Source organism: Cololabis saira, chromosome 12 (genome assembly GCF_033807715.1).
Source record: "Cololabis saira isolate AMF1-May2022 chromosome 12, fColSai1.1, whole genome shotgun sequence".
Lineage (NCBI taxonomy): Eukaryota > Metazoa > Chordata > Actinopteri > Beloniformes > Belonidae > Cololabis > Cololabis saira.
The window spans coordinates 5,605,033-5,617,650 of record NC_084598.1 but is presented as its reverse complement, the minus strand read 5'-3'; the positions used below and the strand labels follow the sequence as shown (position 1 = coordinate 5,617,650).

The window sequence follows — 12,618 nt, the reverse complement described above, 5'->3', positions numbered from 1 at the left end:
TTTTGTATGAAATGTTAATGCTGTGCACAATGTTTTTTTTGGTGTTGTTTTGGGTTGTCATGACTGAATAAACTTCATTCATTCATTCATTCATTCATTCAAGTACCCAACGATGACGATAACGAAATCGAGCAAGTTCCATCCGCTGCGTATGTAGGCGCTGGGGTGCATCACCAGACCGTAGGCCAGGATTTTAGTGAAGGTCTCGATGGTGAAGATGACGAGGAAGACATACTCAACTTGTTCCTGAACACAAAAGAAAAGTTATTTTAGTAAAGGTTAGGGTTTTATTTTGTTTGTTTTTTTGCCCAGTCAGTAAGTGCAACTCAAGAAAATAAATAGAAGGAAGCTCAAGAAAATGTCAAGTTGTTGTTAGGGTTTGATGTTGACATTTAGAAACTCTTTTTGCCATTTATCTCACGTAGCAACTGACTTTTTCCTGAGGCTGCTGACAAAGGTAATCTGTGTAATGATTAGGAGCTGATGGCCGTGGCTTTCTAACCTCTTGACCCACTGCCTAACGCGTGTAAGTCTGTGGGCAGATCCCTTTCCTGTAACCTTGAGACCTTAAAGCTGCTAATCACCGTCACCCGGACTTCACCACGGGCTGATTATATAAACCAGAAGTGATGTGGTTTCATACGAGATAGCTGGATCTCACTATTTCAGTAGCATTCAACAGAACCCGATCCAACATTGATGATAGGAGATATTAGGTTCCTGCAGCGGGTCTAATACCGTCAGCTTAACTCCTCTGAAATCCAATAAAGGGATCTAGCAACATCTATCCTGCTGCAAGCTTGTGGACAAGTGTGTGTGTGTTTGTCCACTACGCCTGTAACCAGTCAGCTGAACTCAAACTCACATTTACAATGACTTTTGCAATATTCCACCTTTGTAAGGATTATATCGTTCTATGTGAAAAGATTAACAATGTGACTTCTAAACATATACACACATACACATATATATATAATATATAAATGTGTGTTTGTATATGTATGTAATAAAACACGGGGTAGAGAAACAAAAAGAGATTTGGAGAAAGGCGAGGGAGACGAGACAGATGGCTGGAGTTTTAGTAAGATCCCTGCCAGGTTCACCTTGTCAAGGTCACGGCACAACTTTTCTTCTCCAACAACAATATCAACCATCACAGCACCTACTTCTCACTTTATTGTTCCTGGTTTCATCTGAATATCTACTGATCGTCCTATTCAAATAATCACATATACATTTTTTTTCATTTCACAATTTGTTTTTTTTCCCTCTTGTACATACTCTTTTTATATTGCTCTTTTTTTATTATTTAACTATTTATTGCTTATTTCTATTTTTAATTTTTTGTATAAAAGCGTGTGTTTGTTTTGGCTGCTGCACGACTGAATTTCTCCTCTGGGAGATCAATAAAATATTCTATTCTATTCTAAACCATCAAAAGGACAAGTTTGTTCAATCTTCATAAATAGTTAAGTCTGTTAACATCCTCGAGTGACTCGCAGGACCTAAAAATGGCAATTGTCTCAGTAAAACAATAGAAGCTATGATATGCCTAATGCGTGCCAAGCTTTCATTTATTTCCTTTATTTATTTAGCACAAATCTTTTTAAAAACATGCCGTGGAGGGAACGAGGCCCGAAGGGCTTATACAGAGTTATACAGAGTTCCACTCCCATCAACAACTGTGATGAAGTAACAAAGATAATATGCAACAAATTAAAAAACGATAAATATAAACGTAAAAGAGAACATGGATACAAGGTCTGGATTACTTTAAAGATAAAGACATTGTAGGTTAAGACAGAATAAGATGTTTGTTTAATAACTTTCTGAAGGAGGTAAAAGATAATGTTGACTTCAGCGACACATTTAAATCAATGCATGCCAAGCTTTGAGAAGTGGGAGCATAGAAATGAGTAAAAGAGGCTCAGACATCCTGAGTTTCATGTGTCACAAGTGTTCATCTTCTTATATTCTCAAAGACAGAGCGTGTAGGCAGACATCAGACATCAGAAAAGAAAGATGTGTGATCAAAGCACTCACACATTTACTATCTGCACTCACACTCTCACAGTTAACCTGCTATAGTCCTTTACAAAAACCTCTTCTCTCTGTCCAATGACTGTAGGACCTCCTTACCCATCCGTCTAATATAACAGCATATATATGTAGCACTGCATAAATCAATCTAACAAATGGAGGTATAGGTACGTAGACACTGACTGTGTCCTTACTTGTGGATGAAAGTCTATTTCATTTCAGTTTGTTTCTCTTCAATTTAAGCGACAGACTGGAAATTCATTTGTTGGTTTGCAACTGTGATTTTTGCTGCTTTTGTTACCCCCATTTGTTTTTATGTTTCTGTATCTCAAGTGCTACTTAATTTACCCGCCAATAATGTAATTTTCACTCAATCCCTGTGGTGACACAAAAGCACTCTAGTGTTTAATTCCTCTTTGTTAACTCATAACGTTTCACCATTATTGAGGCGTTTGGTGGTATTTAAACATGTAACCTTCCAGGTAAACACTGGTGAAATAAAAGCGTTCAGTAAAAGCCTGTAAGGGTTCAGCTCTTTTATGTGCACGTTCTTAACTTATGTTTGAACCATGTTATCTTCCATAATATCAAGTTAAATGACAAATGATATGATGAAAATGTAATTCTCCACAGGAAACTCACAAGTTGGTGATTGGTGGGGTTGGAATCGTCATCTGGGAACGGTTTTGTGACGCCCATGGCCACACAGTTGGCAAAAATGGCAAGTAGAATAAAAATATCAAAGGGCTTGGAGAGAGCAGTTAAGGCTTAATCATATCTCCATCGTAACATTTTTCCTATTGACATAATCACACATTTGCAGGCTTAATAGAGTCATGATGTAATATGTCCCAACCAGAGGTGTCAAGTAACAAAGTACAAATACTTCGTTACCTTACTTAAGTAGAAATTTTGGTTATCTATACTTCACTGCAGTCATTATTTTTCAGACGACTTTTACTTTTACTCCTTACACTTTCATGCAATTATCTGTACTTTTTACTCCTTACATTTTAAAAACAGCCTCGTTACTCTATTTCATTTCGGCCTTTAAATAAAAACTATCCAGTTAAATTGCTCCATCCGGATAGAGTGAATTTGGTTGTGGTTGTTTCAGATGTTCTTGTCCAGTTTTGTTCTTACATCCGTTCCCTCAGATTCCTGCAACTAAACTTGGATGTACATTCCAATAAAGGTTAGGATAAATGATAACATGAACATGAAGTTTGACTTTTTGCACCATTACAATACTTATAGGCAACTAGTCATCATATCTTCTGCTCTCTGAAACACATGTTAATGCTCAATAGTACACATATATGGTTCTTTAATATATTTGCATTATACTAAGATACATTCATTTTCAATGGCTTTTGTCCTTAATGGCTTTTTTCCCCCTTACATTACTTTTACTTTTATACTTTAAGTAGTTTTGAAACGAGTCCTTTTATACTTTTACTTGAGTAAAAAACTTGAGTTGATACTTCAACTTCTACAGGAGTATTTTTAAACTCTAGTATCTATACTTCTACCTGAGTAATGAATGTGAATACTTTTGACACCTCTGGTCCCAACACACAACCACAACAAGAAAGGATATTTCCACTCCACCAAGGCCAGCGCGGCCATGCGGATGGGGTTGCTGAGAGTGAGGCAGCAGAGGGCTCGGGGGGCCCTGAGAGCAGACTTGTTGGCCTGCATTGCTTTCTTGGCCCCCCCTCCCCTTTTTCTGGCCGAGCCAGTCGACCCCATGGTGTCCGTCTTCCCTGCATCGCCCGCAGGGGGGGCATCTGTGAGGGAACGACACAAAGAAAGGAAAGATTCAACATAAAGGGAAAATGTTTCCAAAAGAATTCAACGTTAAATTAAAAAAAAACTAAATAAAAGAAAGACTTTTTAGTTCAAAATTACTTCTTATGTTAATACAAAGCAAATACAAATGATTCCTTATGTTAATACACAGAAAATACAAATATTTGTATAATTTGTATAATCTTTATGTATTTTTTTTGTATAATTGTCTTGTAAAATTGTAAATAGGTTATGTTTATTTTTATTCAGAACTGTCCCTTTTTCTTTTCTTTCTCTACGTCAAACTGCTGCACCTTAAATGTTTATTCTGTTTATTCTGTATCATAGAAATACCACAGTTGTTTTATTGTTTATTTTATTACCAAAGAGCGAAATTACCGGAGTCAAATTCCTGGTTGGACAATGTTCGAACCTGACCAGTAAAGCTGATTCTGATTCTGATTCCGATTCTGAAAAGATGGAAACCTTTTTCGTTTTTCATGCTGGTTGCCTTTACTGTGAAATTCTTAGCCACTTTGTAGCCAGCTCTGGTTAGTTTTAGTCCTGCCTTGCCTCACATCAGGTTATTGTTACGTTGTTTGTATGTGTTCATGTTGTATTATCCAACAGAACCGGGAGAGGATTTGCTCGTATCAGACAGGTATTCAGTCCCGGAGGCCTCATATTATAAGACCAGATGTGACCTACTTCTTTAATTGAAGCAGTAAATGGCACTTAGCCCAGCCCTGTTGCCAAGTAGGCTCATGGACACCTGCTGACAAGGCCCTGCACAGTTTTATTGTATCAGCAGGAACCTGAACCGACCATGCAGGACTTTCCAGAAAACAATAGCATATATAGCATATAATATTGATTGATTTAAACCTTTATTGTCCCCTCTGGAGAAAAATCAGTTGTCAAACAGTTCATGACATTTAAAAAGAGGGAGACAAACCAAAAAACAGAAAAAAAGTGCAACATGTGCAGATAACAACATGTGCATGTGTTAAAGTGCAACATGTGTAAATAAAAGTCAAAAAGTCATTGAATATAAGAATCTGAGCGGTTTAGTAGGATGGTAGCTGTTCATTTTCAAATGATTGCATAGATTTACTTTAAGAGAAGCAACTATTAGCTATTTTAAGGTAGCCATCATTACAATAAATTAGAAATGTTTCAGATAAATGGTTTCTACTCTTGCACATATTCTTTCTATGCACCTACTAGCAGATCAGAGACATTACCTTTCTTCACGTCCATTTCTGTAGTTTCTCACCACGAAGTCACCTGAGAAAACGCACCATCAACTCTTCTGGAGATCTGTGATGCCTCACGGATCACAGATATAAATTCAACACCCTAAGAGAGAACTTCTGGAAATAAAAAAACCCCCGCAAAACTCGACCATCTACAGTCCGTCATTTCTGGTCCAGACGCGGCTCGCCGGAGCCGCTGCGAGGCTGCGGGCCATCCTGCTCATCCTGCTCCCCACCTGCTCACAACCCCACAAATCCACTTAAATCCACCTTCTAGCAACGTCTTCAGTTGCAGGGACCGGGACGAGATCTGAAATGTCCCTTAACTATGCTGGCACATCTCGGTGAGAGTTATGAAAACTAACGCGGCCACAGCACCGCGGTGGTCAGCCGTCGGGATTAAAGTTGCTGAGCCGGTTAAAGGGATGACAGAGGAAATCTTTCCATGAGGAGGTAGAGGTGGACAAACCACGTGGCTCTGTGGGGTTTTTGCTGCAATTTTTTTTTTAAAGTTTTAGACAAGATGAGTATTTGAGGATTCGAGACGAAAAAGTTGGATGAACGTTATTTCGGCGATGATTTCAGCACCTTGGACAGCGGCGGTGCAGTACCACCCGAGCGGCGGCAGAGGGCGCACGTCCTCCGCAGCGGGACTGAACACTGCAGGCTTTAGCCAGCTGAACGAGTATGGAGGTAGATTTGTTTCTTAATTATTCAATCAGAAATTAAAATTAAATTATTCAATTAAAAAAAAATTCCCTTAAATAAAAAAAAAACGTTTTCAATCAAAGAAAAAAAGTGTTTGAATGCAAAAAAATATTTAAGACTCAAAAGAAATTGCATTTGAACACTTTTTTTTTGGATCGAAAATATTTTTTTCACTTCGATTTGTGATTTTCTTTTTTATTGAAGTTTTGAAGTCTTTTTTATTTGATTAAATCATTTTGACACAAACATCCCGCAGTGGGCGGATGCTTCCCCATTGGTCAGAATTTTTTTTTAATTGAAAATATATTTTTTGATTGAAGCAATCTTTTTCTTGATTGAATAATTAAAAAGCAAATCTACCTCCATAAACCAGGGGTGGACTTTACAAATCCAAGACCCTTTTTCAGTTACTTTTTGGTTTTTGGCGGGTGGGATGTGAACCAACAAGTTTCCTCTGAATGAAGACGTACGGAAGCGTAGTGCTGCCACCCCAGAAAAAGAAAAAAATATCTGTATCACGTTATAACGTGAAAAGTTTATTGTTAGAACAATAAACATTTCACGTTATAAAGTGATATTTTTCACGTTATTACCATATACAAACTTATCACGTTATGACGTGATAATTTATTATTAGAACAATATACTATTTATCACGTTATAACATGAAAGGTTTATTGTTAGAACAATAAACATTTCACGTTATTACAATATACAAACTTATCACGTTATAACGTGATAATTTATTGTTAGAACAATATACTATTTATCACATTATAACGTGATATTTTTCACGTTATTACAATATACAAACTTATCTCGTTATAATTTGTTATTAGAACAATATACTATTTATCACCTTATAATGTGAAAAGTTTAGTTAGAACAATAAACATTTCACGTTATTACAATATACAAACTTATCACGTTATAACGTGATCATTTATTGTTAGAACAATATACTATTTATCACGTTATGTGATATTTTTCACGTTATTACAATATACAAACTTATCACGTTATAACGTGATAATTTGTTGTTAGAAAAATATACTATTTATCACGTTATAACGTGAAAAGTTTATTGTAATAATAAACATTTCACGTTATTACAATATACAAATGTATCACGTTATAACGTGATAATTTATTGTTCTAACAATAAAACGTTCACGTTATAACGTGATACTGATATTTTTTTCTTTTTCTGGGGTGGCAGCACTACGCTTCCGTAAAGATACATCATCTTTCTCAGTGATAATATGTTATCTTGATGACGGCCAAATAATGTCCGGGCCACTTCTGTATTTATTTTTTGTTGAAAGACCACATGATATTTTCCAAAGGCCTTTTTATGTTGTTCTGTTTTCCGAGAGTCATTCAAAGCCAATAGATACCAACAAGTCAAGGAACTGAACACTACATGCGTTTGAGCTCCATGGACACTTATCAGCAACGGACTTCAATTCAAGCACATAAAAGCTAAAGTTAGGACCCGCTTTGAGAAAGAACAAAGCTGTAAAGATATGAAGAGGCGTGTCTCCCAGTGAGCCAGGCGTCTCTCAAAATGGACTGGAAGCCAGACATTTTTATTGAATTTGTAATTTTGGCCTGATTTTTGTAAATTGAAGGCCTCGTATATGAGCGAACTCCTCCCAAAGATTTTATGGGTTCAACCTCATATTTGGTGAGTAATCTTCACCCTTTTCTGGTGTTAAATTGCAAAGCTTTTGAGTTTTTGTTTGAGGAACCATCCATGGTGTTGCAGTGAATTTTGACATTTTGCTGTGAAACTTGGACTTGCTCTGGCATGCAGAGTCCTAGAGGTCTGATCACTCCCACTCTGAACAAATCCATGTGCTCGTATTCACATCAGAGTCAAAGAGCATTTTCATCAGCCATCCGTTCCGTAAGAAGTGTTTTTGCGGTTCTTGGTTTTGTAAATCCTGACAATGCCTTCTTCATTTGCTGATGTATATAATTTTGTTTAGATTTATGGTTTTTATACTTTTTTGTTACGTTTACAGTTTTTTTTACATTTATTGTTTACATTTAGTTTTAGCAGAGGTGTCAAAAGTATTCACATTCATTACTCAGGTAGAAGTATAGATACTAGAGCAGTGGTTCTTAACCTGGGTTCGATCGAACCCTAGGGGTTCGGTGAGTCGGTCTCAGGGGTTCGGTGGAGCCTCCGCCGCAGAGGTCCACCCCTCAGTCTAGTCTGCAGTTAGTGGGCACAGTAATTGAAAGCGTCCTGTTCTGGGATTTCCTACCGGTCGCTTTGAGAGCGCTGGATAAGCAGCAGAGTGAGACCTCCTTCTCAGTCGGGACCACACACCGGAATGGTGTGACGTTGGGTTAGCGTTAGTGACGCCGACCCCACGGACACCTCCAACCGCCACAACGTGTGACTGTCGGGTTGTCGTGTGATTTCTTACGGAATATTTTAATCCATGCTAACTATCGGGCAAAAAAAGAAAGTGGTCGGACGAATATATAAAACATGGATTTACATGTATCACGGAACGTGACGGAAGTCAGCGTCCCATCTGCATGATTTGCAATGCCAAGTTGAGCAACTCTAGTCTCACACCTGCAAAACTGAAGGAACACTTCTTGAAGCTGCATGGAGATGGGGAATACAAGAACACAATGCTTGCTGAATTCAAGGTGAAGAGAGCCAGATTCGACGAAAAGGCCACTCTGCCCGCTCTTGGATTTGTACCCATCAACAAACCGATCCTCACAGCATTGTACGAAGTTGCTTATCTGATCGTAAAGCAGGGCAAACCGCACACCATTGGCGAAACACTCGTAAAACCAGCTGCGTTAAAGATGACGAGTTCATGCACTGTGTTGGTTTGGTTATTTGAACAAGGTGATGTTAATGCACAATTCATTTCGTGCACCAGTAAAAAAAATCATATTTTATTTTTACTAAAGAAGGGTTCGGTGAATGAGCATATGAAACTGGTGGGGTTCGGTGCCTCCAACAAGGTTAAGAACCACTGTACTAGAGTTTAAAAATACTCCTGTAGAAGTTGAAGTATCAACTCAAGTTTTTTACTCAAGTAAAAGTATAAAAGTACTGGTTTCAAAACTACTTAAAGTATAAAAGTAAAAGTAATGTAAGGGGGAAAAAAGTCATTAAGGACAAAAGCCATTGAAAATGAATGTATCTTAGTATAATGCAAATATATTAAAGAACCATATATGTGTACTATTGAGCATTAACATGTGTTTCAGAGAGCAGGAGATATGATGACTAGTTGCCTATAAGTATTGTAATGGTGCAAAAAGTCAAACTTCAGAGGCATGTTATCATTTATCCTAACCTTTATTGGAATGTACATCCAAGTTTAGTTGCAGGAATCTGAGGGAACGGATGTAAGAACAAAACTGGACAAGAACATCTGAAACAACCACAACCAAATTCACTCTATCCGGATGGAGCAATTTAACTGGATAGTTTTTATTTAAAGGCCCAAATGAAATAGAGTAACGAGGCTGTTTTTAAAATGTAAGGAGTAAAAAGTACAGATAATTGCGTGAAAATGTAAGGAGTAAAAGTAAAAAGTCATCTGAAAAATAATTACTCCAGTGAAGTATAGATAACCAAAATTTCTACTTAAGTAAGGTAACAAAGTATTTCTACTTTGTTACTTGACACCTCTGAGTTTTAGTTTTCTTTTTGTTTAGATAAACCGTGTTTGTTTATATTTTTGTATAAATGTTTTTGTTGATGTTTGCATTTTTTTGTTAAGGTTTTTGTTTATATTAATCAAATTTTTCTAGGTTCAGATTTTGTTGACTTTTTGGTTAACATTTGTGTTTTTTCATTATGTTTGTGGTTTTTCTTTAGTTTCTTCTAGGTTTTTGGTGTTTGTTTGAATTTTTGTGTACATTTGTGTTTTTGTTCACATTTGTTCACACTTGCTTACGTTTACATTCTTTAATATTCATATTTGTCCATATTTTTTGTTTAAGTTTATATTTGTTTAGATTTTATATTTATCTTTTTTTGTTTAGGTTCACATGCTTGTTTACATTTACATTTTTTTTTCACATCCGTTTACTTTTATGGTTTTTGTCAAATTTTTTGTTTATCTTTTAATTCATGAAAACAGTTTATATTTTTTTTACATTCTTGTTTAGCTTTTTATTTGTTCATGCTTATGTTTCTTTTATCGGATTCCAAGCTGTTGACATGGGCAAATTGGGAACAGGAAATGACTTGTAATTGTTGTTTGGACTCTATGTAACAAGATTATACTTTACTCCTTGTTGAAGCTTCACTATGAAAATAGCAACCCTGCAGTGAACTCAGTTCCCCTGGTTGTACGGCAAGGTTTCTGACGTTTTGCCATGGAAATTGAATTTGCTCCATCCATGGCATGCTTTGTCCAGATGGATACAATTTATTGGTATGACTAGACTCCAGCTCTGAACAGAACCATGTGCTAATATTTGCTCGTACTCAGAACACCACCTTGTGGTGAAAAGAAAATGACTCAGAGAAATGTTGAACGTTGTGACACAGTACTTCCTCTGTATTGGTGCTGCCCAGTAGTCACAATCACCATCGCTAGTCTCTGACTGCAGCCCTGCTCCATACTGGCCAAATATCCTCCAAAAACCTAAGAGAACTTCAGTCAAAAGAAAAGGCTGACTAAATTGTTGAAGTTCATAAAAAGGTAAAATTTCTTCATGTGGATGGATTCATGTATTTGGTTAATTTTGCATCCATTTGGTCAGGAGGGTGAAGCGCTGCCTGGTGCACAGTGGTGCTGCATGACGTCACAGATGCAACTTCACAGCGGGTTTGCCCACTGAGTGGCAGAAAGACTGAGTGTCAGAAAGACTGAGTGTCAGAAAGACTGAGTGGCAGAAAGACTGAGTGGCAGCGTAAACTTTCAGTTTGAGCAACTGGAAAATATCTAAAATGGGAAAGAGCTGTTGTACGATCGACTGTACTCATAGATTTAGCAAGAAATTAGAGTTATCGTTTTACAGACTGACGAAAAATAAGCTTAAGAGAGACAAATGTATCGCTGCAATTCACAGAAACAACTGGATTCCAGACACAGAAACGTGGATTTGTGGTTCCCATTTTGTATCAGGTAATGTTGGATTTTTGGGTAGCTAACGTTAAACGGTCAAATCATAAAGTTGAGTGTCCTCATCACTTTAATTTCTACAACAAATCCTGCCTTGAAGTCGGACCAAGCGTCAAGACTTTTATAAGCCTTCAAGCTTTGCTTCGTGTATTTCCCCGGCGTAGAAATTAAGTACATATAAATATCAGGAAACTGGATTCGTGGCCAAATATTAATGTCCATGGACCACTGGTTCTTGGTAACTGTACCAAATATTAATGTCCATGGACCACTGGTTCTTGGGGTAACTGGACGGGTCACTGTCAAGTCCAACTGCCTTTAATTTAAGCCCATAATCGGCTGTTATCACATCTTCTCCACTAGTTCCAGCCATTGTTGCCACTCAGTGTGAGTAAGGGAGCTGGTCCAGTGGGAAAGTGACCTCAATGCAGACCCTCTATAGGCGGAGTATAGGGATCCAAAGCCCCGATCAATGCTGCTTGCAGCTTTACTTTTTTTTGTTTGTTACGTCATTAGAGTAAAATACACAATGAGAAAAGAAGATGACATTAAAAATATAACAATGATCAAAAATGTAAAGACAGAGTGGATGAACACGAACCCTGATGTGATGGTAAATACACACCTTGCCATTGATTACCAACAGAGGGTATGCATACTGTTGCAGAGCATGTTTTTACGACGGAGTATTAGTATTAGGGCCAAATAAAATAAAACTAAGACAAAAAAAAAAATTGAAATTACGAGAATAAAGTAATAATATAATGAGAATAAAGTCGTAAAATTACGTGAATAAAGTCATAATGTTGCGAAAATAAAGTCGTAATAGAATAAAGTCGTAACATTACGAGAATAAAGTCGTAACATTACGAGAATAAAGTCGTAACATTACGAGAATAAAGTCGTAATATTACAAGAATAAAGTGGTAATTTATGAGAATAAAGTCGTAATATTACGAGAATAAAGTGGTAATTTATGAGAACTCTAACAGGAAGAGCATCCTCTCCCTGTGTTAAAATGAGGAATATCTTGTGAAGTTATATTTATATATTATATTATATATTACGACTTTATTCTCACAACATTATGACTTTATTCTGGTAATTCTACGACTTTATTTTCGTAATTCCCATTTTTTTTGTCTTAGTTTGACCCTAATACTCCGTCGTATGTTTTATAGATTAACATTAAAAAAAAAGAAAGTGCCAAAATAAAACTTATAGAAGTTGTATCACGTTCTACCACTTTTTCTTATTTCCATGTCTTTTCCAGCAGGAAGAAAACGGCATCACTAAGTAAAAGCCTTCCTGAGTTTGAATATTTTTTGCTCCTTCAATCCATAAAAATGTAAAGAGCTGCCTTAAGAAGAAATGTAATGTTTTAAAAACAAAACAAAACCTCTTACACAAACCTACTGCTTCCAGCTTCCTCGTTCTTACCTTTATCCAAATTCATATAATTCCACCTTTTTCGGCCCCCAGAAGTGAGCAGCACAAAGCTGTCAAACTGCTTTTAAAAGAAGTACATCACGCAGCAGTACCTACAGCCACCCCCCATGAACACAGTAGTAGAGACATGGTTGAAAAGGGAGCTGTTGTCACACTGCCCTTGCACCGCCTCTGTCCTTTCCCTGAAAACCTCAGGAAAGTTTGAGAAAAAGTGAAGTTTCTGTTAAGCGTTCCAAAAAGCAGGACACCAGTTTTAA

At 37.0% G+C, this 12,618-nt stretch overlaps 1 protein-coding gene across 1 annotated transcript in view; it reads right to left on the bottom strand.

The window, feature by feature from the left end:
* cacna1fa (calcium channel, voltage-dependent, L type, alpha 1F subunit a) overlaps positions 1-5,474 on the bottom strand; it is a 51,432-nt gene extending 45,958 nt beyond the window's left edge. Inside the window, exons 1-4 of the mRNA XM_061735248.1 lie at positions 5,076-5,474; positions 3,643-3,830; positions 2,683-2,790; positions 107-246 (exon numbers count right to left, since the gene is read on the bottom strand). Of these exons, the coding sequence (XP_061591232.1) occupies positions 107-246; positions 2,683-2,790; positions 3,643-3,830; positions 5,076-5,091 (452 nt within the window). The 5' untranslated portion in view covers positions 5,092-5,474. The remainder of the gene's footprint in view (positions 1-106; positions 247-2,682; positions 2,791-3,642; positions 3,831-5,075) is intronic.
* Positions 5,475-12,618: the final 7,144 nt, after the last annotated feature.